This window comes from Megalobrama amblycephala, linkage group LG11 (assembly GCF_018812025.1).
Source record: "Megalobrama amblycephala isolate DHTTF-2021 linkage group LG11, ASM1881202v1, whole genome shotgun sequence".
Lineage (NCBI taxonomy): Eukaryota > Metazoa > Chordata > Actinopteri > Cypriniformes > Xenocyprididae > Megalobrama > Megalobrama amblycephala.
Genome location: NC_063054.1, coordinates 3,522,643 through 3,537,627, shown reverse-complemented (window position 1 = coordinate 3,537,627; position 14,985 = coordinate 3,522,643). Strand labels below are relative to the sequence as shown.

At 38.3% G+C, this 14,985-nt stretch overlaps 1 protein-coding gene across 1 annotated transcript; it reads right to left on the bottom strand.

Moving 5' to 3' along the window:
* Window positions 1–2,181: 2,181 nt before the first annotated feature.
* tdh (L-threonine dehydrogenase) lies at window positions 2,182–10,812 on the bottom strand. The gene is made up of 9 exons (XM_048208361.1): window positions 10,657–10,812; window positions 7,688–7,887; window positions 7,492–7,534; window positions 7,321–7,391; window positions 5,972–6,121; window positions 5,550–5,722; window positions 5,351–5,441; window positions 3,341–3,610; window positions 2,182–3,255 (listed from the first exon to the last, which is right to left on the bottom strand). Exons 2-9 carry the CDS (start codon window positions 7,875–7,877, stop codon window positions 3,116–3,118), a joined length of 1,128 nt encoding a protein of 375 aa, XP_048064318.1. The 5' UTR covers window positions 7,878–7,887; window positions 10,657–10,812; the 3' UTR covers window positions 2,182–3,115.
* Window positions 10,813–14,985: the final 4,173 nt, after the last annotated feature.

The window sequence follows — 14,985 nt, the reverse complement described above, 5'->3', positions numbered from 1 at the left end:
TCTTGTTAAATGTAACTACATTTTCACTTTCTTTTACATTTCCCCACATTTTGGTGGTTAAGTAGAGGTCATGTTTGTTTTAATTCATACCAGTGAGGATCCCAGATAATGTGATGTGTGACAACTTCTGCAACGATGTTATTAAATTACGGAGTTATGAAATGATGGAACGTTATGAAATGACGGAATTATGTAAAAACTAAATTTTGCAACAGTGTTATTAAACAAAGGGTTTATTATTATATCAGATTCAGAAAGAAGTAAAATAAACCAGTTGCAGTAATGTATATGAATACTTTTGTTACAATATGATTGTCTAGAAAATGAATCACTTCAAGTGTAAACCTGTCTTTATTGTGTCACATTACTTTATGTCACACCATCGCTCACATTGGGCAACAGTGCAGACAAACAACGCTATTTGTGTTCACATATCACCTGATCATACGTTACGTGAGGTTCAATTTCATTTGGAAGAACTGCTGACAGTTAAAATTGTGCTCAACTGAAACTCGGCCGGTGCATACCTCTCACATTACAGGTGCTAAAGTGGCTTCTTTGCCATGCACCCCACCATAAAACCATGCAATCTTTTTCATTTTTGCAGTGTTCGTGCTAGAGACAGAAAACTTCAAAGAATCTTTTGACAATAACTACAAAACTTCCTCTAGCATAACACAATCTACAGTTAGTCAGCATTGCCGAGTACTTACATAACTTATTTATCATATAACTACCGCCCATATTATTGCCCCACTTTATGAAAGAATGGTAAATCTTTTGTAACTAGATATACTGTACAAACAGGCATTATATAACTTGCAAAGTTGTACATTGCAATCTAAAGAAAAAGGAGACTTGATCTAAAGGCACTAAAATATTTACGTGGCACAACTCCAATTAAAACATGCAAAGGCATTGCTGTGGATAAGGACAATAACTCAAATGGCTCAGTGATAACTTAGTGAAATTATAGTCTTAAATCAATGCATTATGTACTAATCACCTTGATCAGAAGTGACAAGACATGCACTGCAGTGTGGATGTGCATTAATGCGGTCATTATCACTGTAAGAGAGACTGCCATCAAAAAGTTGATCATGTTTCCCACAGAAGTTATAAATAAAATGTTTAATGTGGCTAACATGATACTCAACTGAGTAATACTTAAAGCTGCAGTTGCGGAATTATCATCTCTATGTGGGTTGTGCATCGGCACGGCTCCTCAGCGCAGATGAATCTAATGTTTGCTGTCAGTCACCGCACCGGTGTGGATACCGTACTTCAGATTCACCGATTCTATGTCTTGGAAGTATGACCAAAATAATAATTTTCAACGGAAAATGTCATCTGAACAAGTAACATGTCTGCCACTTTGTTCTGACCAACTGAGATAAAAGCATTACAATAAATCGTGCTGACAATGCGTGATCAAAGCGTGAAAATTATTATAATTGTTATATTTTGTTCTCAAACTGTTAATGTTAACAACATCAGCATGTGCGTGAATTAGCGTTACCTACAGATTTCAATTTCTGTACAGTATAATCTGTAACGTTAATTTGTCATACCATACAATATGCCATCAAAATGATAAGTTGCAACATGCAATATAGCCTACAAGCTAGCCTGGGACTCTTCTTTATGTAAACAGACGTGACGTAATGACGCAAAGAAGAACGGCGGCATGTTCGAAATTCCCGCGGAAACCTACCAGTACCACCCGAATTAGAAAACATTATTGCGAGCTTGCCGTTGTGAATCGCGGGTGAACACTGTGTGACTTTGGCTACTATTTGGTCGTCCGAGACAAATTTTGAGAAGCCTAAAAGATTCCTATAATCCTAGGCTAAAATCTATAGTCCTTGATCGTTAATTAGTTTGACATGTTCACCGACAGCAGATTAATGACCATTGCGATCAAATTTTACCTCCGATGAAATTCTGGCAGTGTCAGATTTGGTGCACAGTCCTTCATGAGGATCATGTTCAAGCAACAATCGTAAAGGACTATTATAAATCGCACAGTGTGCACCAGGCTTAAGGTGAGGTGATAGTTTTGAATAATGGCTGGTTATGTCTGTGTATATATATATATATGTGTATATATATATATATACACATACATTATATATATATATGCATATAAAGACTCATGAAAATGAGAGACAAAGCACGGTGTTAAAGATAAAAAAGCTTTATTGACAAGTTTCGTGATCATAAGAACAAAACATGTTGATGCAAAGCTTGACTAAAAAATAATAATTTAAAGTTGTTTCCCACTCTCCCCTTCATATGGGATAATATATTCCCTGTGGGAAAACATTTATGGGCAAATGCAAGATGTGAGAGAAATTGCATTTAACAAAAAGTGTGGAGCAAGTGCGAAACTTGCAATTTATTTGTGAGCAGTCTGAATAAATAGATAGTGCACAAGAGAGGGAAAGCAACCAAGAGGGATATGATAATGTCATTTATCATGACGACCCCACTTTCCCTGAGGACCTGCATTTGAGTCCCACCCTGTTCAAACCACACAATCTTTTGTCTGTTTATTTTAGAATGGGCTGCAGCTGCTGGAACTATTCCTATTACTTTTATTCCCATTAGTGTGAACATGGCCTTTTCCCTCATATATTATGTTCTTCTGCAAAGGTACAGTAAAATTATTTATCTTAAATAGAAAAAGAAAAAAAAAAAAAAAGAGAGAGAGAAAAGAAACTCAGAAAGAGAGCTGAATTTGGGAAGGCAAGTTTTAGGAGCTGCGACATTCATTTTTGGATTTTCATATCTGTTTGGTTTACGTTTCCTGGAGACATAATGATCCTATCTCACTAAATGCAAAGCACAAGCGGATCACATTGGGTTTAAACCAATTCCTTTTCTCATTTTCCAACATTTAGCTTTCAAAATACCTGTGCGGTTTTCAACCCTGACTAGAAAAGAGACCAGACCTCTTTGTGTAATCTGCAGTTATACATACATAACCTGTGCTAGTCCATACAGCAGACACAAAAGAGAACAGGAATATGATTATTTACAGACCATGGATCTCTCTTCTGCATCACTATAAATCTTTGTAATATGTACATATTTCCATTGTCCATGAGCAGACTCAGTTGGCCTGAGCGATGCGGGAGTCTGAGCCGATGAAGTTGAGCATCGTCTGGACTAACTCCGGCAGATCGTAGTCGTGCTTCCAGCTCCAGTCATTGCGGGCGTTTGAGTCATCAAAGTTCATGGGCCAGCTGTCAGCTACGTAGACAAAAACAAGATCATGCTCAATATTTTGCACCATTTATTTACACCAAATGTTTGCTGATGGTTCTGAGGCTCATACCTATAGCCTGTCGTACAGAGTCGATCTCATACGTGACCTGAAGGTCGGGCAGCTGTTTCTGGACCTCGTTTGCAAGTTCCTCTGGAGTGAAGCTCATGGCATTGATGTTGTAGGTGCGCATACTGAGCGTTTCCGCCGGCGCCTCCATCACCTCCAGCGTGGCCCGCAAACAGTCGTCAATGTACATCATGGGCAGCCGTGTATCTGGCTTCAGGTTGCACTCAAACTTGCCGGTCTTGACGGCGTCGTGGAAAATCTGCACGGCATAGTCTGAAAAAAAGCCAAAAGAAACAGACTTTCGTTACTTTTTTTTTTTTTTTGGCCAGCAGTCTCGACTGACGCTTATCTAGGTGTAACAGTAAAACTGTAACAGCTGTTAAAGTACTTTTCAGGTTTTCACATGTGACTTCAGGCAGCTGGGGAGGTGTGGTTCAAATAGCCGGCTGGCATTGGTGCAGGCTATCAGTATATCTAAAAATACTTGAAGAGAACAACACCCCGTTCTGAGCATGTGCCAGTTGCATAACTTCATTTACGTACGTGAGCAAGGTCATGTGCAGGGCCTAAAACTAAGGTTTTGCCTCAGCTGCCAATGGCTGGTGAAAATGGCCATAAATATTTTTTTTGCAAAAACAGGCAGTGAAAATTCACAATTCTCTATTCCAGTTTCGATACCAGAGCTAAACCTACTAGCCTTACTAATATAAATTTAAAACATTATTAAAGAAAAGTAAACAGACAGTAATAAAATAAGAAACAAATAATCAAATTACAAGCAAAAGCACAAATAAATGCAATATAACAAATATACAAATGAAATAAACGGCGCTTTTCATGTTTTTCAGGTTGGTCTGACAGTAGATTTCAGGTAGAGAAATTTAATAAAGTAAAGAAATGTAAACAGTCTTCACTGTATAAATTAAACACCCATTTATTATTAAAGTTACAAAAGTTAATCAGTCAAGAGCAGTGAGTCATTTTATCTTTGTCCTCTGTTGTTCGATTAACATTAAAAACACATACAGCAGCGGGAATATTAGGCTGCTGTCACTTTAAGAGCGAATTCACAGATCTAATATACTGATACTGTTACACATGCATTTACTTTCTCAAATGTTTACGTTCACTTAAGACATAACTGACTATTTACTAGGATTTTTGAGTGAATTTGTGCACAAGAAGATGTGAAAGAGCTCAGTTTAGTATTCGCACGCTGTCTGAGAAGAGGCTTTCTGTGCACGTGCTTCGTATGTTTGCGCACACAAAACATTCAAACAAAATGAGCGCCCTTACTTACGCTTAAATATTTAAATTGTCAAGGCTTAATCCTTCATGATGATGCAGCGCTGACCCGTCAACTGTCCCGAGCATCGTTCACCTTCATGCATTGTTAGAATTCATAAAAATTTTACCGGCCAAATGGCGAGTGACACCGTTTTTATATTCTCGCCAACATAGATTTTTACTCGCATTTGGCAATTGGCGAGTGTTAATTTTAGGCCCTGCCCTAGTGATTAATTTTACATTAAGATTAATTTTGTGCCAAGTATACTACAAATACATTCACATATTTATGTGCTAAATAAAAATACCCTGCAATTGTACTTTTGGTATACTAAACCGGTATTAAAGTCTGCTACATTGGAACAACTCATTTTGTACTTAATGCACTTTAATTGGGCAGAAGTAGTGCTGAGGTCCAACTAAAGATATACTGAAGTATATTCGAATGTGCTGGTACACTTTAAATATCATGCATTTAAAGACTGATATTATATAAAGATCATAAAATCCTTATTAATAGTGATATTAAAACACTTTTAGGCACAATATTAAGAAATGTGCATCGTGCAATAAAGAAATACTCCAAATAAAGTCTTAAGTGATATGTCAGTAAATATGTTAATGGATTTGAAGTGTACTTAGTAGGAAATAAATGTATTTTAAATAGATTTTGATATAGTTTTTTTTTTTTTACTAGGGTTGTCTTTTGGAAAAAGTTCAACATACCTGTCGTGCCACCGCCGGGCTGCGAGTCTGCAGAGATGATGCCGGGATACCGCAGACAGCGGAAGTCAAGGCCATAGCGGTGGTGGTAGTACTAGGGAGAAAGAATCATGGGTAAAGATTAACATTCTGAGTGACAAAGCCCAGAAAACAGGTGAAATACTTTTCATATGTACTGAAATAACAGTGACCCGTGTCTTACCTCCCCCATGAGCTCCGCATGGACTTTAGAGACGCCATATATGGTACGTGGTCTCTGCACACAGAGGTCAGGTGTGGGGTTTCGAGGTGAAGTCGGTCCAAAGGCACCAATGGTGCTGGGCACAAAGAGCCGAAGCCCGTGTTCTGCTGCAATGTCTAGAATGTTGTGTAGTCCTACAGGGGGAAAAAACATTTTAAAATGTATTTACATTTTCAAGTTAAGCTATTTTAATAGTAAGATCAAAGCAGTTGAGAATAAATAAAAACACTATATATCTTTCTGAAATTCGTAACATTTTCCAGTTTAAAAACATCTATTAAAGTACTTTAATGAAGTAGATTATTATGAGAAGTATAAAGAATGTTAAATCTAATTGTATTGTCTAAATCAGCCACTAACAAAACATACAGGTAAAATCTTACCTGTGATGTTGACTGCTCGTGCCAGTGCCACATTCGATTCCCCGACGGCACTTAGAAGAGCACTGTAATGCACTAACCAGGTGATCCTGTTATTTACTACGATCTCTCGCAAGTTCTTGTAGTCCAGAATGTCAGAGTAGATGAAGGGTCCTGTGTGGAAGTGGTTGAGAAAAGTTAATCGACATCTGTCAAAGCTCTGTGCCTTGAGTATTGCATATATTATAAAGTTTAACTGACTGATTATGGGAAAAATTAGGTTAAAGTACTAAAATAAATGCTAGGAATTCACCTGTTCTAGTAATCAATTTTCTAAGCTACTAATTATAAGAGATTTTACAGAATCTACAATTAAAATAATTAGCATTTCTTTACTGATCTAAATTACCTTAAAGGGTTAGTTCACCCAAAATTGTAAATTCTGTCATTTATTACTCTCCCTAATGTCGTTCCACACCCATAAGACCTTCAATAATCTTCAGAACACAAATTAAGATATTTTTTGATGAAATCCGATGGCTCAGTGAGGCCTGCATAGGGAGCAATGACACTTCCTCTCTCAAGATCCATTAATGCACTAAAAACATATTTAAATCAGTTCATGTGAGTACAGTGGTTCAATATTAATATTATAAAGTGACGAGAATATTTTTGGTGCGCCAAAAAACCAAAATAATGACTTATTTAGTGATGGCCTATTTCAAAACACTGCTTCAGGAAGCTTCGGATCATAATGAATCAGTGTGTCGAATCATGATTCAGATTGCGTGTCAAACCGCCAAACTGCTAAAATCATGTGACTTTGGCGCTCTGAACAGATGATTCGACACGCTGATTCATTACGCTCCGAATCTTCCTGAAGCAGTGTTGTGAAATCGGCCATCACTAAATAAGTTGTTATTTTGGTGCACCAAAAATATTCTCGTCGCTTTATAATATTAATATTGAACCACTGTACTCACATGAACTGATTTAAATATGTTTTTAGTGCATTAATGGATCTTGAGAGAGGAAGTGTCATTGCTCCCTATGCAGGCCTCACTGAGCCATCGGATTTCATCAAAAATATCTTAATTTGGGTTCTGAAGATGAATGAAGGTCTTACGGGTGTGGAACGACATGAGGGTGAGTAATAAATGACATTATTTTCATTTTTGGGTGAACTAACCCTTTAACATACGGAAATGATAAATTATCCTTAACAATAACTCTCCAAACTACATCTGCTTTAAATGGATATGGTTTATGTAATGTAATGATAACATAACAAACCCATAGAGTCACCTATAGAGAACTAATAGAGAATAAAGTTATATATTAAGAAATCATAAGCTTTCATTTGAGAGACGTACCACTGTGAAAGACGTTGCTTGGTGGTTTCCTGATATCTGAGAGGATCACGTTGTTTTTTCCAAATCGCTTCCTATGAAACAGGAACAGCTTTCATGTAAAAATTAAGTTTTACACTTACAACTGCATCTGTAAATGCAAAAACTGAACAGATTTTACTGTAACGTACATACCTTAAGAGTTTAGCGAGCCCAACACCTAGTTGCCCGAGGCCGCCTGACAGAGAGAGAGAAAAAATGAATGATCAAATATTCTGCAAAAAACACAGTAGGGAAGTCAGGAACCACCCTTCTTAAAAACATGCTAAAACATGGTGAGAATTACACAAGCGCCTACTTTTTAAACAAATTGATCCGGTCATTTTCATACCTGTGATGAGAACTTTGGGGTGGTCCGTCTCAGAGAAGGACACAGAATGAAAGCTGGCATCAGATCCGGAGGTGACCTGACGCGGGGAAAAGCTGATGTTGCGTATCGCCACCGTCACGGGCTGACATCCACACGCAGGGGCCAGCAGGGCCTGCTTCGCCACCTTACTAAGGGCTCTGACGACTGGCATACTCAGTTACCTGCAAAAACAAGAGGATAGACAAGCGTTGAGAATAGTTTGAACGGTCATCATTTACTCACCATCATGTCCTTCCAAACCTGTATGACTTTCTTTCTTCTGTGGAACAATGATGTCAGCCTTAGTCACCATTCACTTACAGAGCATTTTCTTCAACACAATGGAGGTGAATGGTAACTAACATTGTCATTCTGCCCAACTTCTTTTCTTTTGGTCCATAGAAGTAAGTCATACAGGTTTGGCTATATATAAAGGCTTTGGATTAACATTTCGAGTCAAATATCGAACATATGTTTCTTACATCAAACTTAATCACATGAGGCTCAGTACAGGCAATGTACATACGTGAAATCTAAACAAACTTGAATGAATTAAATGTAGCGTAATGCGCCTCAAAGTTCATCTTTCGTTTAAATTCATCCAATAAACTAGAGAATACAGTACATTTCCAGGTTGTCATCGTCGAACCTACCTTGCAAACGTAAAGGCACGAAAGGAATGAAGGATGTAATTTGAGTCATATTTATACGACCCCGCCTTCGTCGCCAGCCAATCAGAACACGAGAACTGTGCACGGGCACCACGCCGAGCACTGTGGCAAGAAGCCGAACTCATCCTTCAACCTGACCTCTAAAGCCTTCATTGTGCCAAGTCTGTGCAGACTGTTCTGTTCACGTCCACTGTTTTTGCTGAACAATACGATTACACACAACCAGAGCCGTATATCAGCCGGTTTGATCTTGAACGGAAAGGTCAGTCAGTCTTCTGGGAATTTAGATCAGTTTCGACTGGTTGTAAAAGGCTTTTCCATAGGGTTAAGTTGCACCGTTGATATGGCAAGCCGTTTTAGCATTTATTCATTCTCAGGATATGAATTCTTGATAACAATTCAATTTTCACTAGTTAAAATGCTAATTTTTGATATCAAGAATTACATTTCCACTAGTAAAAACTATAATTATTGATATCTGTAATTGTATTTTCACTAGTGAAATGTCACCATAGGCTGCCATTCAAATTCAATTGTTGATATCAAGAATTGATTTCTTACTAGTTGAAATTCCAATTTCACATATCAGAAATACAATTCCTACTAGTAAAAATGCAAATTTTTGATATCAATAATTCAATTGTCACTAGTTGAAACGTCAGTTCTTGATATCAACAACTGAATTGCGACTAGAAAAAAAATGTTCATTTTTGATATCAGAAAACGTATTTCTGATATCAATATAATTTCAGATATCTAACATGGCTTTCTTACTAGTAACAATCACATTCATGACTAACATTGTCACTAGTCACAATCAAAGTATTGATATCAAAAATTAACATTGTTACTATTGCAATTCAATTGTTGATATCAAGAACTGACATTTCAACTAGTGACAACCGAATTATTGATATAAAAAATTTGCATTTTTACTAGTAGCAATGTAATTATTGATATCAAAAATATGATTTTTACTATTAAGAATTGTATTTCTGATATGTGAAATTGGAATTTCAACTAGTAACAAATAAATTCTTGATATCAACAATTGAATTGTTACTAGTAAAAATTTTCATTTTTGATATCTGAAAACGTATTTCTGATATCAATATAAATTCAGATATCTAAAATGGCTTTCTTACTAGTAACAATCACATTCATGATATCAGAAACTAACATTGTCACTAAAGACGATCAAAAATTAACATTATTACTTCAATTGTTGATATCAAGAAGAAATATTTGCACTAGTAACAACGATTATGACTTTTACTAGTAAGAATTGTATTTCTGATATGTGAAATTGGAATTTCAACTAGTAAGAAATCAATTCTTGATATCAACAATTGAATTTGAATGGCAGCCTATGGTGACATTTCACTAGTGAAAATACAATTACAGATATCAATAATTATAGTTTTTACTAGTGGAAATTGAACCGTTGATATCAAGAATTCATATCCTGAGAATGACTAAAAGTTAAAACGGCTTGCCATATCAATGGACATAATCCTGGTTGACTTGGCTTCGTTCATACTTTATCCTGGGTTAGTCTTTAATCCTATGTAGACGTGTTTCGAGATTGTAAGCCCATATTAAAGTTCTTATTTTCTTATTTATTAGACTAAGACAGCACGCGACGAGCACGCGCGGACCCTTATTAATAAATCTGTGCCCAAATGTCGCCACGTAGACCCACTTATATATTCACATATCATACAGACAAAATAATACGGTCTCTTCATAACCCATTTAACCAGTCTGCTGCCGTTTTTCGCCATTTTTTATCCGTGTTACTCGGAAATGGAGACTAAACTGCGAATATTTAAAGAGATGAGCACTTCAATGATAGATTATCTGTTGCTACACAACTCGCTGTATCATTCTTGTGGCTTTGCCACTTCATTTCGGCCAAGTAGTTTAATAACCCAGAGTTTCAAAATGACAAGTTATCTAACCCAGGGTTAAATCTAGCCTTTATAGCTGTAAGGCGGACTATGTGAGGAACGTGAGCAAAGTGACGTGCTCACGACGACGACACCCATGAATGAACGTCTTAAAAAACATTATCTTGATTTATATACTCTTTGTTTCACATAAACCCTCAAATTTTGTAAATACTATCGGAACACTAAAGGGAAGTCTTAACGAGACAAAATGAGGAAGAGACAAAGACTCTTGCATTTTATCTTTCTAGTCAATGCCATAGGAAGGTTTTAATAGCAAAAAAAAAAAAAAATCAAAAATCAATCGATTTCAGTAAATGAATTCACTCACCTATTGACTAGAATTAGAATCAGCGATCTGGCCAAAAACGTGTTTTTCAGGTCGCCGTGAGCAGCTTTATCTGGTTTCCGTCAGTGATGCTCCTTCGGTATCTCCAGTATTGCATCAGCCCCGTGGAGGCTTTATACTCGCAGCGCAAGAGGCTTTCAAGAGAAGCCGGCTGCGCTCTGATTGGCCAGCGCTGGAGGTGAGGCCCTGGCCACGCCCCCCTGACGTCTGTAGCACTGAAACATGACGACTGAGGGTCTCTTCAGGGTGGCACATGTTCAACCACCCTCTTTGATTATGAGAGGGGGGTGGAAAGTGAGAGACAGAAAGCGCATAGTAAAGAGCTGCATTTTGCATTTCTTGTAATAGATTTTGTAATTTGATATGGAGGATCAAACCTACAAACAATGAGAATTTAATTTCTCTAAATTTAGTACGATTTTTAAAGTCAGCATGAAACAGAAGTTGCGATAGTATTTGTGACGTAGGCTATATCCGAGTGAAACGTGTGGTGAGAAATCCAGTCCCCCCCCAGGAATCGGGTCTCCTTTAGGACCCCAAATGATCCCATTGGTTCAATGGGTACTTTTAATGGGTAGTATTTTTAGTGCCTGATTATAATTCATGCAAAATCACGTTATGATTTATATAGTTTAAAATGTGTTATATTGAGCATTTGTGTCTTTTAAATCACATGGTCCATATACTACTATATAACTGAAGCTATAGGTTGTGAAATCAAGCATTTCTCGTTCTGTTTTTTAGTTAGCTTATGTACTAGCATAGCATACATCTACCCTATATCCGGTTGTTAAGTCTGACGTCACACGGCAGCGCTTCCGGGTCCTAACGCTCTATCTCATACCACAAGAAAACAACAAATGGTGCTAATATACAAACACGATGTGGTGTAATACTACAAAAAATATATAATTATAACCTTTATCTCCATACCAAAATTCCAGATGGCCAGACAATGATTCATCTTTTATAAATCGTTAAAATATTAATATCTGTGACGCTGTGAGCACGGAGACTGTTGTATAGACTGTAAGTATTTAAAATGTTTAAGTTTTTAAAATGATTGATGTTTAAAATGAATAAATAGCGCTCATAAACGGCCGCTGATGGCATTCTCAAGTGAAACGAGTCGAGGCTTGGACCCGGAAACGGCGTTCCTTACGTCACGACTTAACAAGCGGATAGAGGGTATGCATCGACGTCACTTTCCTGCCGGAACGCGCTGCCTCAGCTGGACCGAGTGGCAAAAGAACCTGCTGCGTGACTGGATTTAATAGAGGAAACAACGAAAACGTGAGTAAAACAAACGATTAACGTTACACTAAAGGTTGGACTCAAAAGTGTTTCTTATTTGTCAAATAAACCTAATCCATGGATATTGACATGCAGCCAGGAGTTGTGTTTCCTTACATTTATATGTGCCTGATTTCAACGTTGGGGAAATACATAAAGCAAATCTGCCTGTGAATATTTTATATAACTACAATATAGGTAGGTCTAAATCCGAGTGATCACTTATATCAATGTTATATATATATATTGTCCAGCCCTAAAACTTGTATAGTTTTTGTCAGTGTTTATTTAAAAACACCCAATTATGCAGAATATAAGATAGTAAATATTTAATTGATGAGTTGTCAACACAATATATAACAATACAATGTGATTTTACCTCAAAATCCAACATTTTGACACAAAATGATGCAAATCCATGTTTCTCTGCTGGAGTCCAGCTGTTTCTGTGAATTGCAGTGATCCATTTGCTTCTCTTTTCTGCAGCTTTCGGCAGTCTGTAAAATTATACCTCAGATTTCTTGTTAAATCTATTTGTACAGTCAATCGCAAAGCTCTTTGCCACTTTGAATGTGTTTTGTGTGATTTTTGCGGCATTCACGCTGAAAACCAATACTGCCACTCAGTGGGCGTAACCGCATTCATAACGGTCAACGGTGACGTCACATGCATACCCAGCTTAGCCTGCTAGCGTATTATATCAGGTATGTTTTTTGTTTCCAATGTAGTTCCCAATTATATTGGGCTTCGGCTTCTCGAGGAAGAAATTGTAGGGCGGGACTTGATTTTGTCCATCGGGATTGATGTCATGTGAGTGACAGCTTGCCCCGCCCTCGAGCCAGTAAACACATCATCAAAGATGTCGCTGCAAGAAGGAAGGTAAGTTATTTTGATTAAAAATTAAAGGGATAGTTCACCCAAAAATGAAAATTCTGTCATCATTTACTCACCCTCAAATTGTCCCAAACCTGTATGAATTTCTTCATTCTGCTGAACACAAAAGAAGATATTTTGAAGAATGTCAGTGACCAAACAGTTGGGACGCCATTGACATCCGTAGTATTATAAATTCATACAGGTTTGGAACAACATGAGGGAGAGCAAATGATGACAGAATTTTCTATCCCTTTAAGAGTGCACATTAATTAAATAGTATAAATCAGCCTTTTTTATTGTTTCTGCTATTTCCTCCCAATGCTTGGATGACAAGTCAGATCTATCACAGGTTATGGTCAGCCACACACCATCAATATGAGTAAGCTTTCCTGTAATGCTTCGAGGCCATTTCCTCTCAAATCAATCAATTCTTTACCCTGAAAATCTATTAAAATCTCAATTGCATCACTCCAGGTGTATTTATGAGGCTTCTCGATTTAAGAGATCAATAATAGGACAGATGTGTTGTGTGCAGGTCATGGAGCAAAAGAAGGACAAATCCTCCTCTTTCCACAAGGTTAAAAAGCATCTTCCAACATAGTGAATGAGTAACTTTTAGTTGTTTGTCCGAGGGGTTACTTCAGGTCTGCTACCGTCTCTGTGAGCCTAATGTGTTTATTAGACATTGTTTTTACAAAATTAAACATTATTTCCAGTCATTGACTCTGGTCATCGTCACAGCTCATGAGGTCCTCTATAAGGGGCATTTGAAACTCAAGTACACGTATATCTGCATTAGGCCCGTCCCCCAGGAAATACTGCTATGCTCCTGATAAAGAGCAGGGAAAGCTCACACATGTTTGTGTGATGAGAGATATGCTGCACAGCCAGTGGTTGTATATGCAGTGCAATGTAAAACTGTGTTGCTGTTAACCCTATACTTGTGACAAAAATGACAAACTCTAAGATATCTCACATACAACGATCAGACATGACATTATGAACACCTTCCTAATATTGTGTTGGTCCCCCTTTTGCTGCCAAAACAGCCCTGACCCGTCGAGGCATGGACTCCTCTAGACCCCTGAAGGTGTGCTGTGGTATCTGACACCAAGATGTTAGCAGCAGATCCTTTAAGTCCTGTAAGTTGTGAGGTGGAGCCTCCATGGATCGAACTTGTTTGTTCAGCACATCCCACAGATGCTCGATTGGATTGTGGGGAATTTGGAGGCCAAGTCAACACCTCAAACTCGTTGTTGTGCTCCTCAAACCATTCCTGAACCATTTTTGCTTTGTGTCAGGAGCATTATCCTGCTGAAAGAGGCCACAGCCACCAGGGAATACCATTTCCATGAAAGGGTGTACATGGTCTGCAACAGTGCTTAGGTGTCAAAGTAACATCCACATGGATGGCAGGACCCAAGGTTTCCCAGCAGAACATTGTCCAAAGCATCACACTGCCTCCGCCGGCTTGCCTTCTTCCCATAGTGCATCCTGGTGCCATGTGTTCCCCAGGTAAGCGACGCACATGCACCCGGCCATCCACGTGATGTAAAAGAAAACGTGATTCACCTTCTTCCATTGCTCCGTGGTCCAGTTCTGATGCTCACTGTTGAGTCTTTCGGCGGTGGACAGGGGTCAGCATGGGCACACTGACTGGTCTGCAGCTATGCAGCTCCATACGCAACAAACTGTGATGCACTGTGTATTCTGACACCTTTCTATCAGAACCAGCATTAACTTCTTGAGCAATTTGAGCTACAGTAGCTCGTCTGTTGGATCGGACCACACGGGCCAGCCTTCATTGAGCCTCGGCCGCCCATGACCCTGTCGCCGGTTCACCACTGTTCCTTCCTTGGAGCACTTTTGATAGATACTGACCACTGCAGACCGGGAACACCCCACAAGAGCTGCAGTTTTGGAGATGCTCTGACCCAGTCGTCTAGCCATCACAATCTGGCCCTTGTTAAACTCTCTCAAATCCTTACGCTTGCCCATTTTTCCTGCTTCTAACTTTGAGGACAAAATGTTCACTTGCTGCCTAATATATCCACCCACTAACAGGTGCCATGATGAAGAGATAATCAGTGTTATTCACTTCACTTGTCAGTGCTCATAATGTTATGCCTGATCGGTGTGTGT